This window comes from Microcaecilia unicolor, chromosome 3 (genome assembly GCF_901765095.1).
Source record: "Microcaecilia unicolor chromosome 3, aMicUni1.1, whole genome shotgun sequence".
NCBI classification, from domain to species: domain Eukaryota; kingdom Metazoa; phylum Chordata; class Amphibia; order Gymnophiona; family Siphonopidae; genus Microcaecilia; species Microcaecilia unicolor.
Genome location: NC_044033.1, coordinates 66,448,243 through 66,474,610, shown reverse-complemented (window position 1 = coordinate 66,474,610; position 26,368 = coordinate 66,448,243). Strand labels below are relative to the sequence as shown.

Here is a 26,368-nt window from a genome sequence, read left to right as displayed (position 1 = left end):
AGCTCTTTGGAATGTACCATAAAAGTACACCTGCGGTGTGGAAATATTTCTGTTCAGTAATGTGAACAACCTGGGTGGGCGCTAACATTCTTGAGGCAGTCCAGTTGGTTTCTGCATACCTTTCTGTGTTCTGCAGGAGTTATTTTTATAGCATATGCAGATTTCTAGTACTGATGATGGGACCAGATTTCACAACTGCTGCTTAAGGTTTTTTTGTAAAGTGAAGTTAACGTGTTTTTTCAAACTGGGAAGGTGATATTTATCCTTCGTCTTCAAGCTCTTTCTCTGTTTAATATTCTAATTTTGCTGTCTTATAAATTGCTGTAGTCTTGCCATGGTACCCGGTTAAAATAGCCCCGACAAAATGGCCCCCGACATAATAGCCCCTGACATGACATAACCACTGTCAAAATGGGCCTGCCCTCAATATAGTCCTTTACAAATTAGCCCCCCCCCCCCCCCCCCCCCCGACCAAAGGGCCTGATCAGGCTGGCCAGAATATGGCACTGCATTTTTTTTTCCTAATAATCTTACCTTGCCAAACAGGATAAGGTTGGTAAGGCTATGAAAATGACACATATTTTTTTTAATTAGCATGTTGATGGAAGAATAGTTTCCTTAAACAGCAGAACGCATCATGAATACCAGTTGGTAGCTATAGAATTTTATTTATTTATATATGCGTTATCCAATGCAATAGTGGTAGGAGCCTTTATCAGTGAAGATTTCACTGGTAGTTTATCATCTTTTTTGTGATGTGTAATTTTTTTTTATAGGGGCTGTTGTGTCAAGGGTTTTTTTGTGGGGGGGGGGCATTTTGTCAAGGGCTATTTTGTTAGGAGCTGATTTGTCAAGGGCTATTTTGTCACAAGGCTGTTTTGTCAGGGCTATTATGTCTGGGTGCCTTGTTAATTTTACTGGACATTGTATCTCAGATACCCCCCTCCCTTCGGCAGTCCGGCAGTTCTCTTGTTCCCTTCCCTCTTCCCCCTCCAGCCATTTTCTAAACTTGCCTGGGTCATGGGCAGCATTTACAGTGCAAGCAGGCTTTTCTGTCTGCCCCTTCCTGCAGCTGTGTCTCACCTCCTCTGATGCGGGTGAGGGTGGGATGAGGCTGCAGGAAAGCTCTTGGGGCTAGTGGAGGAAGTCTGCTTGCATTGCAGATGCTGCCCAGGACCCATGCAAGTTCAGAAAACGTCTGGATGTGGAAGAGGGAAGGGAGAGAGAGAGAGAGTGAAAGAGATGGCGGATTGCTGTGTGTGTGGAGGGGGGGGGGTGGGGGGGTTCGGGGGTCAGAGACATAAGCATTCTCTGAAAATCTGTATGTGTTCTAAGCAAGTGCATTGTGTGCTGTACAGGCATTTTAGTTATTTGTTTAGTTATTTGGTTCTTACTATACATGCAGGGTGTGTGAAGGTTGACTTGAAGTAATAACATTTAACTCGAGATTAATTTTTTTTTAATTGTGAGAGTAATTGTGCTTAACATTTTCAATCATCCAACAGCCCTAATTGAATTTATAGACTGTTCTGGAGCAGTGGCACCCTGGCTATGAAGACTTTTTCAAGTACATTGGGGGGGATTGTAACGTTTCCCTTGAGTTCTGCTGTTGTCTGACGTGATAGGCGCTCTTTCTTTTGTGGTGTGTCATTGTGTGCTTCGTTCTTATTTTCTGTGCTGATATGGACACAGCACCTAGAGAGGGTAATATAGTATACAAAACAAGCATACTATAAGCACAACTGGGCCTTCAAGACAGAGACAACAGGAGTCCTTTATTGAGATCAGACCTGACACGGGCCGTGTTTCGGCATAAACAACGCCTGCCTCAGGGGTCTTGATAAAACACATACAGTACAATATAACTTGGTTGAAAATAATAAATTAAAATATAAAACATCATAATATGAACAATAACATTCAACATGTGTAACAAATTGTATTAAAAATATGTATAACAAATTATTAAAAATATACATAAAAAGACAGATATGCAACTTGACATCAGTTATCTTAAATATACATAATAAACATATGGATAAACAATCATATTAAGTCAAACTAAAAGAATAATATCACGAATATATAAACAGACCGACCTAATTGAGCATGGCTAAATGTACTTTAGTAGTCATGGTGATCATTATTGTTCAAAAACACAAACATTAAAAATGAACACATTGAAAATAAAATATTGTTAAAAAATTGAATCCACAGATAAATTGAATACAGAAATAATTTGGCATTGCTCATAAATGTGCCCTGGTGATATGGTACAGTAAAATATTTCAGTTGCTCTGTTCCTCCTCACCAGTGCTCATCTTTCCTGCTGCAGTGCTGCTTCATAGTTGGTGGGTATAGCAGTGCTCAGTGCGTGAAACAGTCATAGTCTTTCTGCTTTTATTGGTATTTCAAAACTAGCAGATGAGGAGGCTGCAGGATCTTTTATTTTTAGAATTCATTAGTGGGTGGTAATCCCATTCTAACCTAGACCCTTAAGATTTTTATTTTTGTGAACTTGAATTTGGTAGTCTCCCGTCTTCCAGTAGTTTGTTGTTGATTATTGTTGTAGATGGTAGCCACCATGTGTACATCTAAAAACTTCTATGGAGACACAAATTTGTCTGTTGACCAGCTGAAAATAAAGGGTGAAACAAATCACCAAGACTGTTGTTTTAAAATTATGTGCTCATATTGCCTTGGATATTCAGCATTACTTAATGTACAAAGAAGATGTAAAGAGTATCAAAAATTTAGCTGAAAGAAAGAGTTAAAGCAGTTGGCCTGTCATTCCCTGGTCAGTTTGTCATTTTTTTTTTTAATATTTGAATTCAGTGTTACCACAAGTATAAAACTTGAAAAAAAATGCATTCTATCAGTAGGAGTATATAAATCTAAGCAAAAGAAAAACACATCATCTATTCAACTGCAATAGTGAAGAAAATTATATATGACAAAGTATTATAAAGTTTAATTTGATTAAATTTATTAGTGATTGTATGTTCTCTTTGCTTTGTAAGCTCCCAGTTTTATTGAACTGGTTGTGTTCTTAAATGTAATCCACTCCTAACCTAATTTAAGGTGTGAGGGGTATGTGACTTTATGGTAATGGTAAAATTCTCAGTGGAGGAGGGTGAATAGTGGAATGCCGCAGGGATCTGTACTGGGACTGGTGCTGTTTAACATATTTATAAATGATCTGGAAATCGGAACGACGAGTGAGGTGATTAAATTTGCAGATGACACGAAACTATTCAAAGTTGTCAAAATGCATGTGGATTGTGAAAAATTGTAGGAAGACTTCAGGAAACTGAAAGACTGAGCTTGAGCTTCCAAATGGCAGATGAAATTTAATGTAGATAAATGCAATGCACATTGGGAAGAATAATCCGAATCATAGTTATCTGATGCTAGGGTCCACTTTAGGAGTCAACACACAGAAAAAAGACCTAAGTGTCACTGTAGACAATACACGGAAATCTTCTGTACAGTGTGTAGCAGCAGCCAAAAAAACAAACGGGATGCTAGGAATTAGAGAGATTCAAAATAAGACCAAAAATAATATAATGCATCTGTATCGCTCCATGGTGTGACCTCACCTTGAATATTGTGTTCAATTTTGGTTGCCGCGTGGCAGCGATATAGCAGAATTAGAAAAGGTTCAAAGAAGAATGACCAATTATAAGAGGGGATGGAATTGCTCTCATATGAGGAAAGGTTAAAGAGGTTAGGGCTCTCCAGCTTCGAAAAGAGACGGCTGAGAGGGGATATCATTGAGGTCTACAAAATCCTGAGTGGTATGGAGTGGGTGGAGCTGAATCGATTTTTCACTCATTCAAAAAGTACAAAGACTGAGGGACACTCAATGAAATTGCATAGAAGTACTTTTAAAATAAATAGGTGGGAATATTTTTTCACTCGAAGAATAGTTAAGCTCTTGAACTCTGCCAGAGGATGTGGTAGCAACGGTCAGCATATCTGGGTTGAAAAAAAGTTTGGACAAGTTCCTGGAGGAAACGTCCATAGTCTGTTATTGAGATAGACATCGGAGAAGCCACTGCTTGCCATGGGATTGGTAGCATGGAATGGTGCTACTAACTGGGTTTTTGCCAGGTGCTTGTGACCTGGATTGGTCACTGCTGGAAGCAGGATACAGGGCTAAATGGACCATTGGGCTGACCTAATATGGTTGTTCTTATGTTCTAACCCCATTAATTAAGATAAAGTGCAAGAAAAGGAAAGTTGGAAGTCACTATCAGAATAAAATCCAAATAATAACTTCTAAGTAATTTCTTAATATAGCAGAAATAAAGCTTTTAAGTGGACTTCAGTTAACAGGTGTATTCACTATAAGAGGGATCGGTTGAGACCTGGTTTCTACAAAATTCTTCATGTTTTACCCCCAAACTTAATAATATATTTACACGGATATTATAGGAAAAAGATCCCTCCTTGGGCTACCACCTGAGGTCTAAGGACCATAAGGCATTCCTCCTAAGTTGTCTTTCCCGAGAGAAGTTGGGAAATGCAGAAGCTTTGTGATCTCATTCCATAGAGACGAAAATGCCAGTTTGAACGATACCACTCTTTGGTATCCACCACAGTCCTCCTCCTCTTCTTGGTCTGGGGGGAGTCTCACATAGACCAGGGCTCAGCGAGATTTCCAATACTGCTGGAAAGGATCCTTCCTCACCCAGTTCCTTACCTCTGGCTCCTTTCTTGCTTACCATTGCAACAAAGCTTTTTCCAGGGTCTTATGAACCAAGTTTGAAGGTAATGCTTCTGCAGACACACAGGAGCATATTTTCATTTGCATTTCACCATGTTATTCCTGCGTGGTTTAACACAGCAGATCACCACGGAGCTGCCGGCCACACGTGTTCTCAGTCAGCCAACTTGCCCTGGTGGGACACACTTTTTTGTCTGGTTTCTCCTCGGAGGCCTGTTTGATATGAGTGACCCTACAGCATGGCCCTCTGTCATTGAAATACAAAAGCCCCTCCACCACAGCAAGGTGGTGTCCCTTTGGAAGGGAGTTTGTCATTATTAATATTTTTCCCCTCTACTTGATTTTACTGAAACTTGCTAGTATTCTCAAAATGAACCTTCCAGGACACTTTCAGCCGTATGAATATGTAAAGTAGCTTTCTCTATTTATCCCATTTGAAGCTGAGCGGGTTTGAAAGGGTGTCAGACTGCAGTCCCGGAGGGCTGCAAACCAGTCAGATTTGCAGGATATCTTTAATGAATGTGCACAAGAGAGATTTGTATGTACAACTTCCATTATATGCAAATATATTTCTCCTGCATATTCAATATGGATATCCTGCAGCTCAGAATAGTTTACAGCCTTCCACGATTGGAGTATGACACACCTGAGTTACGGTATTCACTCTGGGTGCTTGCCTAGATAATAGAGTGTTTATTTTTTATTGGTGCCTAAGAAATAATGAGTGAAGCTTGTAGCTAACATAAAGTGATAAAAATTTGGAGAATGAAAAATACGTGAATGTTATGTCTAAAATATATTTAGAGAGATATTTGTCTAAGGAATTTACAGTTAATTTTGTATAAATAAATAAAACTACAGATAGTTCTGTTAAGGGAATGGAAAGGGGTGGAAAAAGTCATGAAAGTAAACATTTAGAGGCAGATGCAGCAACCAAACGTAAAAAAATCTAAATCGTTAAAGTCCCTAACGATTTTAAAATAACGAAAAATGCACCAAAAAAAAAAGTCACACATGCTGAGATCGGTATTGAAACGTACAATGTACCAAAGAATCACAATACACATCGTTAATCGGCCCCCAAATCATGCGCAGAGCAGCCAAGCGTTATGTTAGCTGCTCTGCGCATGCCACAAACAGTCAAAACACAGTCAAATCACAAGCACATGGCTCCCAAATCAAAATAAAAATTAAAAAAAAGGGTCGGGAGGGGGCAAGGGCGCTCATCAGGAGCGTCCTGTACGGACGGCCTTGCCCCCCGCGCTCGCCACTTTCCGCCGCTCCCCCCACCCCGAAAAAGCAAAATGCTAGCTGCCCCGGTCCCCCTCCCTTCCTCACTACTCTGTCACCTCAGCTCCGCCTCCCGACATCCTCCGTCCTGTGCCCCGCCCCCTTTTGGGGTCGTCGCCGCCATTCCCCTCTTCCATCGGGCCCCCCTCCCTCTTACCGGGCCCGTGCAGCGCCTCTCTCCTCTGTCCGAAGGCGCTGCACGGGCAAGAAGAAAGCTGATGGCTGCCTTCGCCCAGCTTCGATGGCGCGTCTTTCTCCTGCTGGGCCCGCCCCTGTCTGACGTCAGTAACCTACGTAGGGACGTCAGACAGGGGCGGGCCCAGCAGGAGAAAGACGCGCCATCGAAGCTGGGCGAAGGCAGCCATCAGCTTTCTTCTTGCCCGTGCAGCGCCTTCGGACAGAGGAGAGAGGCGCTGCACGGGCCCGGTAAGAGGGAGGGGGGCCCGATGGAAGAGGGGAATGGCGGCGACGACCCCAAAAGGGGGCGGGGCACAGGACGGAGGATGTCGGGAGGCGGAGCTGAGGTGACAGAGTAGTGAGGAAGGGAGGGAGGGGGGCAGGGGCTGCTCGAATTTTGCTTTTTCGGGGTGGGGGGAGCGGCGGAAAGTGGGGGGGGGGGGCAAGGCCGTCCGTACAGGACGCTCCTGATGAGCGCCCTTGCCCCCTCCCGATCCTTTTTTTATTTTTATTTATTTTTGTTTTTCTGACGTCCTTTGGACCAATCACAGCGCTTTTAGCTCTGCTAATGCGCTGGGATTGGCTCAAAGTTTGTTTATTTTTTCTCTTAATGATTTTTCCTGCCACAGAGCTGACCTAACGAGTGGTCCAGACCTCTCGTTAGTTTTCCTGCCTTTTTCCTGCGTAAAGGCAATCGGAAAAGGTTAGTGCATGTCGTTTCAATGGGGTTTTCACACTAATTGCTCATCTCCATTCCGTTTTCGTTAGCTGCTGGCTTCCTCGGTAAAAGCCCTTTGATGCATGCAACGGATCAAATTTTCCTCGTTGGAGAGTCATTAAAGGCTCATTTAGCTTTAGTGCATCTGCCTCTTAGAGACAGATTTACTAAGATTTACTCCCATTCTGTGTCTTTGTGTGTGTTGTTGGGACGGGGGGGGGGGGGGGAGTGGTTAAAGTTTGGTAAATCAGGCTCTTGGAGAGTGATTATCAGTACCTTATACCTGGATAAATAGTTCATACACAGTAGAAATGACATGTTTAAAAATAAACTTCTGCTCTCCAGCTAAGTTTATGCAGGCTTCTGTAACTTATAGATCTTGTACTGGGCAAGATGTTTGGGCCAGGGGAGAGTACATGGTGTTCCATGTATGTAACGTCCTGTCTCTGAAGAAATAGTTCCTTGGGTTAATCTTGTATCTTACTTCTCTTTGAGCCTATTATGTCTCTCCACCCCCCCCCCCCTTGTTTTTCTAGATTCAATCCCAAACTATGTATGGATGGTATTTAACCTTTGTAACGATTATACTAACATCCCTGAAAGCTTCTGATCCTTACTGAAGAAATTGTGACCTTAAGGGTGATTGCATCATAGATAGTACACCTATCCTAAGGTTCAAATATTTTGGCAATGTAACTCAAACGTCATCACCCAATGATAACACTGCCAGGAGTGCCTGTATATTAGGTATTTAAAGTAAATTAATAACCAATTCCTCATACCATCAAGGAATTTCACAGTCATCACACTAGGGATGAGGGAGAGGGGAAGAGCGAGCCACCAAGTTAAAGCAATTTATTTTCACAGTATATGAGATGCTTTCTATGAGCTCACATTTGTCTGAATCAGAAGAGCTAATAATGTATTATGAATTACAGCTACGATTTCCTGAGTGTTTTAAGCATCATCACAAACACTCGGATTCTATATGTCACACACAACTTTATGCACACACAGTTAGATGCGCGTGCAAATAAATTGGCAAATGAGCTCGGAAACATCAATTATTGGGTGCCAACAACCAACTATTGATGTTAATTGTGAGTCTTAAACATTTGTGTGTGCATCTCGCTGCACGCTATTCTATAAAACATGGCGCCTAACTTCAATCACGAGTATCTGAAAAAGGGGGCATGGCCAGGGGAGTGTAAAGACGAGCACCCTGTATAGAATAGCGCTTAGCACTCAATTTTTCCAGCGCCGAAAATTCGGCACCATCTATTGAATTCCCTCCTAAGAGGGTAATTCTCGTGTCACTTCACAATGTAAAATGGTGGTTTATATGCAGAAATAAGTTTTATAAATTTGTCTGCCAGAAACGTTTGTGTATGTCTCTCGTGGGGAAGACTTTGCTGAAACTCAGGCAACACCGAGGAAGCCACAATCCTAATCACCCCATATTGGTCCAGATAGATCTGATTCCCTCTGGAGTTATCTTCTGAAGAACCTTGGAGATTGAAGTGTTTTCCGCCTCTCATCATGCAGAACTAGGGATTTCTTCTGCATCCCATCCATCCTCCAGTCTCTGGCCCTCACCGCCTGGATGTTGAGAACGTAGAATTTGCTTCCTTGCATCTTCTAGAGGGTGTTTCCAAGGTCTTGCTGGCTTCCAGAAAAAGATTCCACTAAGAGATGTTACTCTTTCAAATGGAGGAGGTTTGCCGTCTGGTGTGATGGCAGGCCCTAGATCCTATTTCTTGCCTTGCACAGACCCTGCTTGAATACCTTCTACACCTCTCTGAGTCTGGTCTTAAGGTCAATTCTATAAGGGTTCACTTTGTTGCAATTAGAGCTTACCATCACTGTGTAGAAGGTAAGCCCGTCTCTGGACAGCCTCTAGTTGTTCGCGTCATAAGAGGTTTGCTTTTGACAAAGCCCCCTTTCAAACCTCCGCCTGTGTCATGGGACCTCAACATCTTCCTTACCCAGCTGGTGAAAGCTCCATTTGAACTGCTAGATTTCTGTCATCTGAAGTACTTGATCTGGAAGGTCTTGATTTTGGTGGTGGTTACTTCAGCTCGCAGGGACAGTGAGCTTCAGGCCAAGGTTCCCTTTTACTGCAGCTGGTAAAAGGGAAGGTCTCGCTTTCCTGCAGGAAATGGCTGGGCAGCAAGTAAAAGCACTTGCAACGCGGCCATTTCAGGGGAGGGGGGAGCCCTTACCGCCACCCATTGAGGTGGCGGTAAGGGCTCCCACGCTAACCCGGCTAACAGCCGGCTGCTGCGGTAGCTTGGCGGTACTTCTGTTATAGCAAGCGGTAAGCCTGCGTTGGGTTTACCGCCACTTAGTAATAGGATTTAATTCAGCTGTAGTTGTCTACATTTCAAAAAAGCTGACTGCCCCTCTTTCTTTCCAATTTCTTTGCTTTTAGCTAAGTAGTTTATGATGATCCTTTTCCAATAACTTCTTTTGTATTCTTTCCAACCCAGTAATATGTTGGAAAGAAAATGTTCATAAGGGATCAAAAATGCCTGTCTGTTTCTCTGGGGGCAACATAATACAGAATGGGACCACATTTTGCATGGTAGAAACAAATGAGCAAAAGACACATCAAGTTAGAAATGGGCCAGATCGAACCAGGGGTTCCAGAGAATTTTGACATGCACAGCCTTGGACAGGCCTATTATTGGTTCCCAAGAATACAGTCTATACTGCTAAATGAAACAAAATGAAGCCCCCTCCTCCCAAAAAAAAATGACTGTGCATTTCTGTGGAAGAGGGTGTTCCACAGTGTTTTCCAGTGTCAATGTTTCTATGCTGCAGGTGCTAAGAGGGTCTTAGCACCTGCAGCATACTACTACTACTACTTAACATTTCTAGAGCGCTACTAGGGTTACGCAGCGCTGTACAATTTAACAACAAAGAGAGACAGACAGTCCCTGCTCAAAGAGCTTACAATCTAATAGACAAGTTAAAGAATTGCCCCTTTCAAACCGCCCCTCCCTTCTATCCTCGCTTGGTCACAAACATTCCAATCATTCTGAATTGAGCATGTGTGTGTGCGTAAGTATTCCATGAGACGTTTCACATTATTAGTGTGTCTCCTTATCTCTGCTGGCCTGGCTTCTACTGATTCAGATTTGTATTTCATTTTCTTTCATGCAAATTCTGTTATGAAAGCTAGTGGCTGAACTCTGCACCTTCCTTAATCGTATGAACGATGTCATTTGCTACTGGTCGTTATGTATATGACATGCCTTGATTCAGTTGCAATCTGTGACCTAAATATTAATAAATTGTGTGTTTTGCCAAGGTTTTACAAAATCCTCTGGTGTTGCAAGTTTTGATGAAGGCTAAAGAGAAGCAGCACATACTATATCAACGTTGCAGATTACTGATAGCTCCAGACTTAGCTAAAACGATGCTGCAGAAGTGAAAACGCTATTGTGGCTATGAGCTAGGGGTATAGCCACGGGGGCATGGGCCCCCACAGATTACGCCCTGGCCCCCTCTACATTTGACTCGTCTGCCCCCCGCCCCGCTGTCGCATCAGGTACCTTGTTTGCTGGCGGGGGTCCCCAAACCCTGCCAGCCGAAGAGTTTTCTTCAGCACCGGTCGACTCCGGCGCCTTCGTTGTGGGATCATCTGTTTCTGACGCCTTATGTCCTGCACTGTGCATTTAGCCCCGTGCAGGACGTAAGGCATCAGAAACAGATGATCCCACAACGAAGGCGCCAGAGTCGACCGGCGCTGAAGAAAACTCTTCGGCTGGCGGGGATTGGAGACCCCCACCAGCAAACAAGGTACCTGATGCGGCAGGGGGGGCCAGCGAGTGGCGGCAGCCGGGGGGGGTGTGGTTGCGGTGGTGGTCCAAAGTGGCGGACGTGGGCTGCGGCGGCAGGAGGGGTCCAAAGTGGCGGGGGGATTTTGTGGTTGCAGCGGAGAGGGGGTCAAAAGTGGCAGGGGGGCAGCGGCAAGGGGGGGAGGCGGCTATTTTTTTGGATGGCTTTATACCCGCTGTGGTAAAAATGGCCCTGGCACGCGGGAAAACAGCCCCTGCCGCTACCACAGGGCCCTTTTTCCTACAGCTTAATAAAAGGACTCCCTTAGGTTGTAAGCCCTCTAGGGACAGAGAAATACCTAGTGTATCTGAATATAACTGACCTTGAACTAATACTGGAAAGTCATGAGCTAAATACAAATAAATAAATAAATAAAATAAAAACCACCCCTAGCTCGGTCCACATGTGAATATCCTTTTGTGTTGCATCTCCTCCATGGTGAACTCTGGTGAATGGTAAACTGAAAACATATTATGCTCTCGGGGAATTTTGTGCTGACAAGATTTAAATTAATCTTTGACTTGGGATTGTAGGAGAAACTAAGGTTATTTGAGGAAGCCAAACACTTTTTTTTTTTTTTTGTAAAAATTATGCTGATTCAAGTTAAGAAACATGCTTTTTGTTCTTTATGTTCCAAGTGAAGTTTTCAAAACAATCTTTAGCATTTAGATAATCACATCTGTATGGAATCTTGAGTCAAGGTAAGTCAGAGCTTTCAAAAGATGGTGGTAGGTGTAACATACCACTAAGCTTGCTCATAACAGAAAAATTTCTCAAAACGTGTTAGAATCCTTTACAAATAGCTCATACAAAATGTCCTTTTCACTTCTGCAGCATCATTTTAGGTAGGTCTGGGGCTATCCGTAATCTGCAACGTTGATAATACAGTATGTTCTGCTTCTCCTTCATCAAAACTTGCGACACCAGAGGATTTTGTAAAACCTTGACAACTACGAACCTTGGATTTTTGATGTTAGGCACAGGTCTTGATTGAACCCAAGTTCCTTCGAACCCAAAGGGCTGTGTAAATAGGATACCCAAATGCTGCATAACAGTGGTACCAAGAAAGCCATAGTGTCTGCACTTCAGTGCTTCCTATTACACTCATTATATAGATGTTATTTCTACGAGTGCAGGTAGAGTGGTCTTCCACTCCTAGTTTTAGTCTGAAGGTAGCTTCGGTGTTTGGCTGTCGGTTGTGCAGTGAATTCCAATTGCATTGTACGTTCCGCCATCTCCTCCATTTTGTTTTGTGAGATAGAAAGTCACCTATTTAAATTTTCCAACTCTCTCTGCACCTCTGTCATAGCTTCTATTTATATTTCCACCATCATAGCATCCTGTTGGGCCTTTCGTTCCTTAGCTGGCACCTTGTTGAGTGTTGGCAGGTCTGTTTTGTGCCTTTTCAGACACAAAAAACCAACATACTGTGGATTTGACTTTGTAGTCTTAGTCTCCAATATCTCCAAAGAGGTAGGAGCAGAACTTACTGGGATAAAGTGGAGGTACTGGGGGTCAATAATCTCAATCTCTATTTTGCAGAGCTCTCACACCATGTGTCTCTGAAACTGAACTCCAGAGCACTGTCTCCCTCTTAGGAGTAGCTACTGTTGCAGAGAGCCAAATCTCTGTGGCTCATTCTTATATACATCTAGTAGCCTTGGCAAAGACTGGAATATTTGTAGGTTCTACTATCTTATTACGATAATTAAATTAAAAAAAATAAAAGTAGGGTAATCTCTGTTTAGCAAGAATGGAGCCAGAGGAGCAGTAACGTAGTAAATGACGGCAGAAAAAGATCTGCATGGTCCATCCAGTCTGCCCAACAAGACAAACTCATATGTGCTACTTTTTGTGTATACCCTACTTTGATTTGTACCTGTCCTCTTCAGGGCACAGACCGTATAAGTCTGTCCAGCACTATCCCCGCCTCCCAACCACCAGCCCCGCCTCCCACCACTGGCTCTGGCACAGACTGTATAAGTCTGCCCAGCACTATCCTCGCCTCCCACCACCGGCTGGCTCTGCCACCCAATCTCGGCTAAGCTCCTTAGGATCCATTCCTTCTGAATAGGATTCCTTTATGTTTATCCCACGCGTGTTTGAATTCTGTTACCGTTTTCATTTCCACCACCTCCCGCGGGAGGGCATTCCAAGCATCCACTACTCTCTCCGTGAAAAAATACTTCCTGACATTTTTCTTGAGTCTGCCCCCCTTCAATCTCATTTCATGTCCTCTCGTTCTACTGACGAGTTTATTTTTTTCTATCTTCAGTGCACTTTGCAGTTGAATTCTTGTAGGAGTGAATGCAGGTTTGTTTGCAGTGCTTTGCTACCAAGACTTTTTTTGGTGCCTGCACTGTTAGGCAGTGCCAAGAAGGGAGAACATCGGTGCCTTGTCTGTGTTGTTTTCCAGACTGAGCAGGGAGAAGGAAGAATTCCTTCTTTCTCACAACTTTGTGCTGTTTGCACGCTTGACTTACCTCTCACCTCCTTTCCATGCTTAGTATAAGAGCACATGGACTGAATTTGTTTTGAGTGGGAAGGAGCGGGTAGGGAAAGGGTATGAAGTAATTCCCGGATAGTTTGTAGCAAAATCAAATTGTCCCAGATTCTGCAAAGCACCAAACCTCCAAGAAGGGAAAGCTGGACTTTAAAAATTATGCCTCTGAGGCAGCATCTGTGAGCCAGGACTTGTAAACCTTTGAAACTCCTTAGGTTTTATGCAGGATCAGTGAAAGGTCTTCCTTTCTTATAAATATATTCAAATGCAAACAGCTGGAGGAAATTGATTTTTCAGCCCAGTGTTTAACAATGCTGTGAAAGAATGAAGTGTTTTTTAAACTTTTTTTTGCCCCCTCCTGATTCCAACACACGTTGGTGTAGTGGTTTTATTGCTGAATTCTGATCTTCAGTGTATTTAGTGTGGTGTATCTGAGTCTGTGGGGTGTGCATACGACATTACTTTACACGTTTCTACCATGTATGCTGCCACTGTAAATCAGAGGAAGAGTGTGGGAAAAGAGATTCCACGCACACAGTATTGGGTGTCCTTGTATTCCCCTCAGTATCAACGTTCATTGACTGAATCTCCCACCTTGTGTGCTAATTCTACTAATGTGAATGCAGGATAGGAACACTTTCAATGAGGGCATTCAATTTGCATATGGGACTTTGATGGTAACAAAAAAGGTGCCTGTATTCAAAAGCCAGGCCACCCTTCAGGGGTGGGCTGATTACTGAGGGACTCGCCCCACAGTAGCCAGGCCCCCTGCAACTAGTCACAGAGTCTATGACAAGGCAGAATTGGTGTGTGGAGCCTGAGCTCTTTCATTAAAACTTGAGGACCGTGGGTCAATTTTGGCAGGCAATGGAAAAAGGTGCCGGTACTCAGTACTCCCAAGTACCCCCTCAAAAAAAAAACCTGTGGTAACTAGAGTTCAGGAAAAGCCAATAAAACAAAGACTTGGATTAGACTAAAGGTTTTAAACTTTTTACCCTTTCTTTTTTTTTTAAATCTTTTGCTTAAGGAACCTTATGACGTAGATGGATTCCTTGGATCCCAACCCTCTTTCCTTCCTATTCTATTGAGGAAATTGCCAAGAACTTTTTAGAGGGATGCTCTCAGTATTCTAGTTGAGAGAGGATTTTATTAAGGATTTTTCACTTATGAACCGCCTCTTATAGAATTGCCCTGGGAATTAGGTAGATCATAGTATGTTCAGCACTTTATGCAACTAGGGTGTAGGCATATTCAGGGGTGGATTTTGGGTGGAACATGGATGGAGTCATGATTACTGATAAATGTTTATTCTTGCTCCTAAGCAGGTATAAATGTCCAGTGCATCAGTCTAGGCACAATTTCCACTGCTTTTGCCCAAGTATGTTATAAAGACACAGATACATATGTAGTATCACATCATACCTTATACTGAGTTTATCTTGTTGGGCAGACTGGATGGGACCGTATAGGTCTTTATCTGTTATCATCTACTATGTTACTATGCTTTTATAAAATAAACTTGAAATAGATGCCTATTTGGCTTTCATGCTTTGGTTACCTTCTATGAAATTACCCTCCAGATTAGATCTGTAAGAGGGTACAGTTAAGTGTGTGTTTCTGAAGATAGTGGTTTTATACAGTTTGCCTGTGTCAGACAACTCGTCATGTGCGCTACATGCAGGTCAGTTCTAATTCAGTAGCTCAGATGTACTCAGATGTGGTTCCTGTTTCATTGTCACTTGCTGTAAAATCTTTACTTATTAGCTAAGTGAAGCCAGACCCTGCTGATTTTGTATGTATGCAAAGTAAAAAAACAAAACAAAAGTGAAACCTCGACGTGTTCCTAACAGTGTGATGCAGATAGTGCCAGATACCAAAATATGGTTGCAAGAGTTGGTTCCACTCATGTGTTCAGCTATTCATTCTCTTTTTTGGTTCTGCCACTGAGGACCAGACACACAAAGCTCACCTTAAAGAATCTCTCTTTATTTCCACATCGGTAAAAATTACCGATTTGGAAATACAGAGCGATTGCCAAAGCGAATCACATGCAGAGAGCTGCTCGCTGCTTTTGTCAGCCCTGTTGGAAAGCAGCAAGGGGTAGACAGACTAGTGCAATTGCAAATGTTCCATTAGTGTATGCAAACAGGTCATGTGGTTTGTGTTCTGAAACAGGGTATTATCTGTGGTATTGCTGCAGAAGCAGTTTCCTTCAAGTTCTGTAGTGACTTGGGCTGCACATACTGCAGCGGGACATGTTTATCCCCTCCTCCATGTGCAACTTTCTTCAAATCAGTCACCTTACTTTCTAATTCTTTCTACTTTCTTACCCATCTACATGTTACAACTTTACCTTACCCTTCACTACCAGTTATAATGTTCTATTACGTATTGTGTTTATTATTGCTAGTATACCATGCCATGCTTTGTATTGTTTTCGAATATTTTTACTGCTGTAATTGCCTATTGTTCATGTTTGATTTATTCTTGAGTGAAGTCCTTCAAAAAGGCGGTAAATAAATCCAAATAAATAAATAGGTAGCTTTTGAGTTAAAGCCTTCCAATTTTCCAGACTTTTTAGTGGCCCAGGCTTTGGGCATATTCCCACCAGAACCGTCAGCTTGGTCTGTTCTGATAGTTGAGCTCAACAGCCAGAGCAGTGTTCTGATTCCCCCTGCAGCAGTCCCGTTAACCCTTTAGTGTCCAATGTTCCCATCAATCTGTTCCCATATGGCTTATTACGGGAACATTGGACACTAAAGGGTTTTTAAACTGTGATTGATAGGGTTTCATCTTTATCTTTCATGTACTTTGTAGCTTCTGTTCATGTCTCTTCATAGTGTCCCTCGTCCACACACACACACACTTCCTGCTGCCTACTCTGCTATGTAAACAAATTAAGAGCACTCTCTCATTAAAATAGTATTTAAGTGCCTTTCCATTTGGCACCCAAAAGATGGTGGAAAGCATTAATTTCACTTAAGTGCTACTCATAGCCTGAGCTGAGTGCATTATTGCAGGGTTTCAGACAGAAAATACTGTTGCTTGCCTTGGCTGTTTACCACCTTGTGAAGTGAACTTGACAGTGTTCCAGGTAATTCTGCTCCAAGTGAAATAGTATTGGGATGTAATTGGAGCTCTGTAGAGACAGAATGACAATGTCTCAACAGATGGAATACCATTTTTGTTTCTCCTTTTGACATATTCCATTGCTTGAAGGCATTGATTTTATCACTGCAAATACTGTTCTGTATTAATGTTGCTGTAAAGTCTTGGATGGTTTGGATTTCACTATGTTGGCTGGAAGATCCCGTCTCCCTCTGTCTCAGCCAGAGAAGACAATGACTATACAAAAATATTTGGATGCAGATGAAAAGGGATTGGAGGAAGAGAACCACGAGGGATGGCTTTTGAAATGAGAGTTCTGCTGCTAATTTACCTATGTAAACTCACAACAAAACAAGTCAGAAGTTCATCTTGAGGGACAGCTGCAAAAAATTTCTTCAGTAGAACCAAATTATCAGGTCACAATGCAGCCAAACATTGCTCAGTTGATGGCATCTTAGTTTTCCTTTTTGCTCTTGGCAGGGCAGTTCAGACACTATTTAGTGGAGAGGGGAAGGGCTCCAGGACATGTCATACATTAGTGTCCCAGGGGCTACAATAGTTAGTTTCAGTGCTTGCTTTTGATATTTTTTTCAAAGTTCATCTGTGTTCAGCCGCAAGATTTTGCGATTTGGATATTGGTTTTATAGCCTCATTGTTCCCTCCCGAAAGTATATATTTGACAAGCGCAGCCTGACAGGGTTGCATGGTCATTGCTACACAAATACATTTTCAGTAATGTTTCATTGCCAGTTTTCTTCTTTTTGGTTTGTTTTATGCTATCACAACATGGTATTTAACTGCTTCAGCGATACTTAACTTTCTTCAATCCTTGTTTAGATTCTAGCATTTCTCTTGTGATAAGACTTTGTCTTCGTTTTCAGAGGAGCTTTTTGTCCTGTTTTGTTGCGCATTTGTGTGACATCTGTCTTTTCTCTTGTGGTGATATGGATTAGTCTTTGCACACTTTGTGAAAATGCAGTATGTTATATATATATATATATATATATATATATATATATATATATATATATATATATATATATATTTTTTTTTTTTTTTTTAATTTTCTTTGGGGAAAGCCTGAAAACCCGACTAGATTGTGGCCCTCGAGGACCGAGGTTGGGCAACCGTGTATTAGTCATTGTGGTGGTGGTGCTAAGTGTGGCTGCTTGACCAACCAATTTTTGCAATTTGCCAAGATTTTGTAGAGTGATATTACCTGTTACCTGTTTAAGCCAAAGACTGGTTACTTCATCTGGGCCAGGGCTCTTCCAGTTTGGAGCTCTTTTTAACCTGTTTTCTAATTTTTATTTGTTCAGGCCATTCTATAACTTTTATATTGCCTTTTCCTAATTTCACAGATCAAACAAAAGAGTGCATGCATGTTATCTGTGTTCCTCTGTATATATTTGAGTATGTGGTCTCTTTTTATCTGCCCTGAAGGGTAGAGTGCACCCTCATGGAGTACAGTAAATATGAAAGGGAAAAAGCCTCAGCATCCTTGTCTCCATCCGTAATTAGAATTCTTTCAAGGTGAAAAGGACTTAAACAATGTCAATTATCTTCACAGGCATAAAAAACCCTTTCACAGAAAATTATTAAGACTCCGCTCGCGTTCAGTTTTAACTGGATCCACCCAAATAAATGTGACAAAATTATATCAAACACCTAGCTTTTTCTTTAAAAAGACAGGATGCTCTTAAGGTTCAGTGAATCGGTCACACCAACTATGGCCAGAGTTTCGCTATTTCAGCTGTCTCAAGTAATGAACAAGTAATCAGCTTATTTCAGCACAATCTTCATTTCACTCTGATCCTCAGATTTTACCATATTCTCTGTCAATGAATTCCAAAACTTAATTATACTTTTAGTGAAGAAATATTTTCTCTGATTTATTCTAAACGTAGTACTTAGTAACTTCATTGCGTGCTCCCTAGTTCTTGTACTTTTTGGAAAGGGATTCATGGCTACTCATTCCACACAACTCATTGTTTTATAGATCTTTATCAGATCTCCCCTCAGCCATCTCTTCTCTGAGCTAAAAAGCTCTAACATATTTAGTCTTTCCTCGTTTCATCCCCTTTATCATTTTGGTCACCTTTCTCTGTACCTTTTCTAAGTCCGCTATAATTTTTTTTGAGCTATGATATCCAGAACTGTACACAATATTCAAGGTGCAGTCGTATCGTGGATCAATACAGAGGCATTATGATATCTTGTTTTATTCTCCTTTTCTTCTCTAATAGTTCCCAATATTCTATTTACTGTCTTTTTATGCATATACCTCTTAATTCTATAAAAGTTCCCAAAAATTGCACATGTGCCCAATTTGCGTGCTCAATTTGATTGAATTTTTTTAAATTTTATTTTATTTTAGTTACATTTGTACCCCGCGCTTTCCCACTCATGGCATGCTCAATGCGGCTTACACATACAGGCACTTATTTGTACCTGGGGCAATGGAGGGTTAAGTGTCTTGCCCAGAGTCACAAGGAGCTGCGCCTGTGACTGAAGTGGGAATCAAACTCAGTTCCCCAGGACCAGAGTCCACCACCCTAACCACTAATTAGTGTCAATAATTGGTTTTTAACAAGAAATTATTAGCACTAATTAGATTTAATTTGAATTTATGCACGTAAATTTAGGCGGAAGTAAAAAGGGGGTGTGGAAATGGGAGGGGAATGGGGGCGTTGCTATCATTTTCATGTGTTGTTATAGAATTGGGGGGATATGCACCTAATTTAGGCACGTATATTTGCACCACGCTTCAGTTGGTGCAAATGGACATGCCTAAAGTTAGGTGTGATTCCGGGGTGTAAGCACTATTCTGTTAACCGTGCCTAACTTTAAGCACGGCTTATAGATGGCGCTTTTTTCAGCACCATATATAGAATTCACCACATAATGTATGCGTTATATGAACATAAGCATTGCCATACTGGGACAGACTGAAGGTTCATCAAGCCCAGTATCCTGTTTCCAACAGTGGCCAATCCAGGTCACAAGTACCTGGCAAGATCACAGAACAGAAAAAACAGATTTGATGCGTGAGCATACTGTACCAGTTTATTCTTACATGTTGGTTTTACATTTTTCGTATTTCATATTTTTTCAAAACTGGCTGTATAAACAATGTCTGCCATCATTAGTTGCCATTCTGAACTAATAACCATAGGCATATTTGAAGAACGTACCATATAATGGTGTTTTCCAGGGCAAAAAAAAAAATCAGCCATACTACTACCACAATCCTGACACAAATTTATTGCTGTGCTAGGCCCAGCTATTAATGTTACAATCAAAATGTTTTTGAGAACATTTTATTGTAATAGCACCAACCTTTAGACCCACTTTATAAATAACCAAGTGGCGATATTTATCTAAAATATTTGTCAGTCTACTTAGGCTGAAATAACATCCTTAATCATCCTGACTCTTCACCTGATGACTCCTCAAAACCTTTAAAGTCAGTTTCATTGTCACTGTCATCAGTAAAATACTGAAGTGCTGCCTACAAATGTTCTTCTGTAATGACACTGCCGCCTAGAGGGTCAGCATTGTCATCAGTGCTGTCATTAACACCATTGCTGTCATCATCCGACTGCTTTTGGCCAGATATTCCTGCTCATTTAAATCCGTTTTAGTTTCCGGCTTTATTTTGTTCCATGCCGTGACCCCTGTTTGCATACTTGTGCTTATGTAGCTCTTTCCAGGTGCCCAGATAGCATGGCAGTATTCATTCCTGTCTGCATCCATTCTTCCCTGCAAATGTCGTAAATGGTATGTGTCATGGCTTCTTGGAATAATAGCAGTGTTTACCCCAGCAGAATCGATCATCTTCTGAATAGTTTTTTTGTTTTCTTTCTTTATGCACCATCATAGAATCGAACACTAGCAAGGATTTCTTCGAAAAGAAGCCACCCGGTCTTTCTCAAAAGCATTTCTCTAGCCATAGCTTCATCAAATCAGTATGCATCTATCAATTTTTATAGCAGTGGACCACCACACCATTGGGTAATGGTTCTTGGGGCATGGTGACTCTTAAAAATTACAAGCAGCTTCAGTTGAACACCATTTGCAGTGCAAGTGAGGACTACTGTAAAGCATGTCCTTTCATGCCCTGTAGTACAAATGGCAGCGGTTTTACTGCCCACTACTGCTACTGTTCTTGTGACAGGTATGTCAAATGCCATAGGTACCTCATTCATGTTAACAATATCCATGAGCATGATTCCCAATCATGGGAGCCAACTTTTCAAAATTATTGGGGGTGCTAAGCCCAGTGGAAATAACCCCCCCCCCCCCCCCCCCCCGGACATATATAGGGAATGTTCTCAATATTGGGGGTGCTCAAGCACCAAAGAGCCGGCTCCTATGTTCCCAATTCAGATATCTCATCAGCTACAAACATTCTGAAGTATGTTGCCTTTTGCTCCCAGTCATCTGGAAGCCGCTGAACTTCAGTGGTTTGTATTCTCACAGACAATTTCTTTTTAGAAATTTTCCGAAATATATAAAACCAACCTTAAAATGCTGGATGATGCTTTTATTCACCAGATGCATGGCTTTCATCCGAATCGCCCCAGTGGAAAAACATTTTCCTTTTGAGCAAGAATCGATTCCTTCAAGTCATTCTCCAATTGAGGCCATTTCTCTTTGGGACTGCAGTGTGTGTGCGCATTTGTGTGAGTTAATCTTTTTCCAGTTCAGATTTTGCCTTCCTCCATTTTTTTAACGGAGGTTTCGCCAGCCTCAAATTCTCTGGCTGCTGCTCTGTTGCTGGTTTCCTGTGCACGGGCAATGTCTTTTAATTTAAAGTCAGTAGTATAGGACTTGTGTTTGGTTCCTGAAAGGGTGCAGACAGTAAATAATTGCGCTGAAATAAAAGAAACAGATGAACATGTCGGACAGTATTGTTATTATTATTAGCATTTGTATAGCGCCACCAGACGCACGCCACTTCTACCAAACATATGTGCAATATGTATGTGGACGTGTTTTATCGGTTTTTCTTTTTGCATAAATATGCAACTTCTATATATTTAGGGTGTGTGAGTTACATACTTGAGCGATTTATATACTTTCTTGATTGTCGCGGCACAATGAGCTGTGGATTTCACCATATCAACAATGATGCCTAGATCTTTTTCTGAATAGTCGGCTAAATTTCTGCAGTGTGAAAATACCGAAATTGGTAATAAAATGAAATATTGACTGCATATGTATAAAAGTGAATGGTCATGTCTGATGACCATCCCCCCCCCCCCCCCCCCCCCCCAAACATCATATAAACATTAAAAAGTATGGGAGACTAAGGGGAGCCAAGGATAATTGGTAAACATTAAGAGAAGGGTACTTTGTGTATTTTATCCAGAGAGAATTATTTTAACTTTTTTTTTTTTTTTTTTTGGAACTGAATTTATCCCTTTAAGACCCCACTTGCCACTGTCTTAACTTCTTTCTTAGCAACATCCTCAAATAGAGGAATTCACACTAGACTATCTAGACTTTTGAAGGGCTGAGATAAACGACAGGGTTATAAGATCAACCTAACATGATGGAATTCTGGATATTTCCTGTGAATGTTGTATGCCTGGAAAACTAATATATCTGTGCTTCGTCTCTTGACAGTTGAAGGGCGAAGTTTACATGTGCACTTCAGGAGGTACTTCATACCACCACTTTCAGGGAGATATGTTCCAAACCCGCTTACGCCCACAGAAAAAAAGATGCAATGAAGCAAGAGACATCAAGTCAATGTCTCTAGTTTATTAACACTACCTCTGAGGGGCGGGAAAAGAGTTGTGTGTGAAGAAACACTGATTCTGGACAGAGTACGCCTAGAGATTATAGTAGCAGCCTGAGAACCCAGGAAGCCAGTGTTCAGATCCGCGAACAGTATTTGTAACCTTGGGAAAGTCACTTCACTTTCCATTACCTCAGGTAGAAGCTTAGATTGTAAACTTTCTGGAAAGAGGGAAATACCAATTGTAACTAGATATAATGCTACAACAAAAAAGTAGAACATGTGTGAACAGTCTGCTACTGTGATAAGAGCTGGTGCAAAAAAGAAAAAGGAAGAAGAGCAGAGAAAATGGTTAGAGCTAGGAATAGGGTTCATGTTGGTTGCTTTTCTCTATAGCTTTCATGTCCTTTCCTCCTCGCCTATCTTCTTGCTTTTCAGTCATTTTCCCAGTAATCCTAAGCGCTCAGGAGAGCAGAGACTATAATTGGCCCTTTCAAAGTTTTCACCACTGGATCCACCAGCCATACCCTGTTCTGTGGTTTCTGGTGCTGAAAAGTTTTTGCGGTCTTAGATGATTTCCAAAATAGATTTCTGGGGTAGCTAAGCATTTACCTGAGCAAAATTTTTTTGTTACATTTGTACCCCGCGCTTTCCCACTCACGGCAGGCTCAATGTGGCTTACATGGGGCAATGGAGGGTTAAGTGACTTGCCCAGAGTCACAAGGAGCTGCCTGTGCCTGAGGTGGCAATCGAACTCAGTTCCCCAGGACCAAAGTCCACCACCCTAACCCCACTTGCGGGGGGGGGGGGGGGGGGGAGTGCGGATGACATTTGCCTTCCACCTATGTAAGTAAAACTGTCTGCACTGCAAAGGGAAAGGCAGGTGGAGGGCAGAGCCATCAGACAGCATGCAGAGATTTTATTTTTTTTAAAGCCCTGCCTGTGCTTTTCGGCACAAATTATGTACCTTCTTTTAGAGTAAGTGTAAAGTTCACAGGTACTGCACAGCCACAACACCAGTCAGCCCTGCATTTTCAAAGGGAAACTGTGCAGGGGGGTTTCCTTCTGGAAATATGCTTGGCAGGAGCTGCTGACCATGAGGCCCTGTGAGCTGCTGTGGGGTTTAAACATTACTTCCTTAATAAATGCTTCTGAGAGAAAAAAGAATAGCAATGGACAAGAGCAAGTGCAGGTAGTATGGTTGGATTGGTCATAGAGTGGGCAGTTGCGCCAGGGTGCCAAAGTGTTAAGCAGTCAGAACACAAGCATTGCATGCTGGCAAACAGCTTTGAAGTCCAGGATGGCTGGCCACATAATCAGATCTTCCTAGCCTTCCTCTCCCTTGGACTGCCTGGGGTGTTGCCCATTCTTCTGCTTGGCCTGCAATTAAAAGTTTCAATATTAAAAAAAAAAACAACTGCTATTAGCAGAACCTTCTCATCTTAATATGAGTGCTTGCATGTAATTCAGTTCTTTGTTTTGCTAGTAATTCGGCTCTAAATTGTTGCAGCAGTATTTCCACAAGATGGCAATGTTGCACTGTGCTTTGCTTCCATCTTTTTCCACATTCTTGTCAATTTATTTAAAGCTAGTTTCTGTGTGTTTTTAAAAAGGTCTCTCTAAAGTGTTCCTTCAGAGTTAGCCCATTCTGAATAATAGGTGTTACTTTTTTTTTTTTTTTTTTGCAGTGCTGTCTCCTTAGTGGTGGCTTCATACTATATCACACTAAAGTGAGTTAATGAGCCAATAAAGGGAGATTCGGGATTCGGTTTTCTAGTCACTTAAAATGCTAGCCATTAGATCTGTTCAAGGAAAAAACTTTAATTAAATCCATATTTGCAGTGTTAGCATATGCCAGAAAGTGTTCTAATGAAGCAACACCTGGGGGTTAATAAATGATATCATGGGGCTACTTTGAATGCCAAAAATAAGGTTGTGTATTCAGTCCATGAAAAATATATTTCTTTCTTATTCTTTCAGTTGCCTTATTTTAAAGTCAGTTTTCTGATTAGCTCAAACTCCTGCCAGTGCATGACGTCTTGGCATCAAGCACAAATAGACTTTCTCTTTTAGATAAATTTACATTGGTGAGTGGTGTTTCTTTCTGGTGTACTCCTGGCTACTGTTGTTTTGTTTTTTTGGAGAGGGGGGTGGGGGACTAGTTAAATTCCTGTTCAGCTCTGGATTGTTTTCTTTCCTTTTGTGTTCACAGCAAGGTGTGGCAGAATCAGGAGACAAACCTGAGTGGCGCATTCTGCGTGATGACTTTATGATGGGAGCCACCATGAAGGACTGGGATAAAGAGAGCGATGATGAGGAAGGCCAATGATATTCCTTGAGCCAATAGTGCCCTGGAGTGAGCTCTCAGGACCCCCAAGTGTTCTTGGAAGACAAAGCATGGAGCAGAAGTGATGAAAGCCTTTCAGTAAGGAATTTGCAGCAAATCACATGCCTGAGGAAGGGTCCACACCAAAAAATTTCTATTTATTTTCCTATCAAACTGTATCAATGCCCAGCACAAGTACTTCAGACAAATTTTCTTTTAACAACTTTCTGTGTCAGGGTGCAGTAGCACCTGACAGACTCCCATAGAACATGGGTTTCTTCTCTTTTGTGTTTGTTTTACTTTTCATCTTTTATTTTTGTTTAATTCTGGGAATAGATATGTGCAAAAGAAAAATAAACATGAATTTGTTTTCCCCCTTGCTTTATAAAAGAAAAGGCAAAATTAAAAAGCAAGTTTCATTGTGGTTCAGATTAAATTAAGAGGCCAGAAGATGCTAAATCTACTCTAGAACTTTGAGCTGTCAAGTCACATGACATGGGAGTTTACACCAGTTAAGGTAATTTAACATAAACTATAGGCATGCCATGCCATTTGTAAAAAAGAAACTTTTGCAGGCCTTTGAAGTATATAAAATCAAACAGAATCCACCCCCCCCCCCCCAAGACTACTATTACCCTTCAAACATGCAGTTCAGGAAGCTTCGTTGTTTGTTTGTTTGTTTTTTTCATATAACCTTTGGTTTTCCCCTACAACGTTTTGGGCAGGAGGGAGAGAGACCTATTACTTTGAGTATTCTGTCTCCATGTGTCATCACATTTCTTCAGTGAGAAGATCAGAGTAAAAATCTAAATAGCTATCCAAAGCCTCTCACATATGTGTCTGTAGTACTGCCCATATAATGCTGGGCAGGCAGATTCCTGTCCTGCGGTAATCCAAAAGGAGCCAAGCTGTGTCACATGATACTACAACTGTACAAGCTAAGAAAGGGATCAGTACAAATGAAGCTCCCTAGCCCACTGTCTGTGTGCTTTTTGTAATTATCGACACACACATCCATTTATAATGGCACATAAAAAGTACTCAAGACAGTGTATATACTGGAATGTTTTTCCCAAAGAAGTTTTTTTGTTTTAAACTTTTAAGAAATTGGTAACAAAATATTGCTTACATTTAATCCATTATTAAATCAAAATATCAATCTAAAAACACAGAGCAACTCCAATTTCTTATACAGTTACTTATTTACACTGTCCCCCCCATTATGTCCTACGGGATACTGACTTCAGGCACTACTGTTTGAGCTTCTCAACTTACTATGGTACCACCCTGAGGTTAGAGCAAAGAAAATTCACACAGGAATTCAATACTTGCTACCTGAGTTTGATTCCCACTTCAGGCAGGCAGCTCCTTGTGACTCTAGGCAAGTCACTTAACCCTCCATTGCCCCAGGTACAAATAAGTACCTGTATATGTAAGCCGCATTGAGCCTGCCATGAGTGGAAAAGTGCGGGGTACAAATGTAATAAAAATAAAAAATTTGACAGTGCATAGGGCTGCTGCTTTTTTTTTCCCCAGACACCTTGGTCTGAATTCAGTAAATGGTGCCCAAAATTTGGTGTCTCAAAAATGTGTGCGAGTGCTATTCGATAAACTGTGCTCCGAGTTGGGCGCTGTTTGTAGGATAATGCATAGCACTGTGTTCCATGCCCAGCTTTTAGGCATGAGAATTTAAATTTCAACGGTTTTTATTGATGACAAAATTCAAAAATACAACTTCACAAAGGCACATACAAAACAGCTGTATCAAAAACATCACCGGTATACATCCACAGTAATGGTCATCAAATTTATATATTAAAATACCTCCCCCTTCCAACTATTTATTACAACCTTTCCCCTCCCCCCTTATCCCCCTTTGATTGATGACCTAACCAAAGAAATCACATATTGCAAGTTTCGAGTATACA

At 41.6% G+C, this 26,368-nt stretch overlaps 1 protein-coding gene across 1 annotated transcript in view; it reads left to right on the top strand.

Annotated features, from left to right (window-relative positions):
* Window positions 1-25,823, top strand: part of RRP15 (ribosomal RNA processing 15 homolog) — a 61,497-nt gene extending 35,674 nt beyond the window's left edge. Inside the window, exon 5 of the mRNA XM_030194645.1 lies at window positions 24,327-25,823. Coding sequence (XP_030050505.1) covers window positions 24,327-24,443 — 117 coding nt within the window. The 3' untranslated portion in view covers window positions 24,444-25,823. The remainder of the gene's footprint in view (window positions 1-24,326) is intronic.
* The last annotated feature ends 545 nt before the right edge of the window (window positions 25,824-26,368 follow it).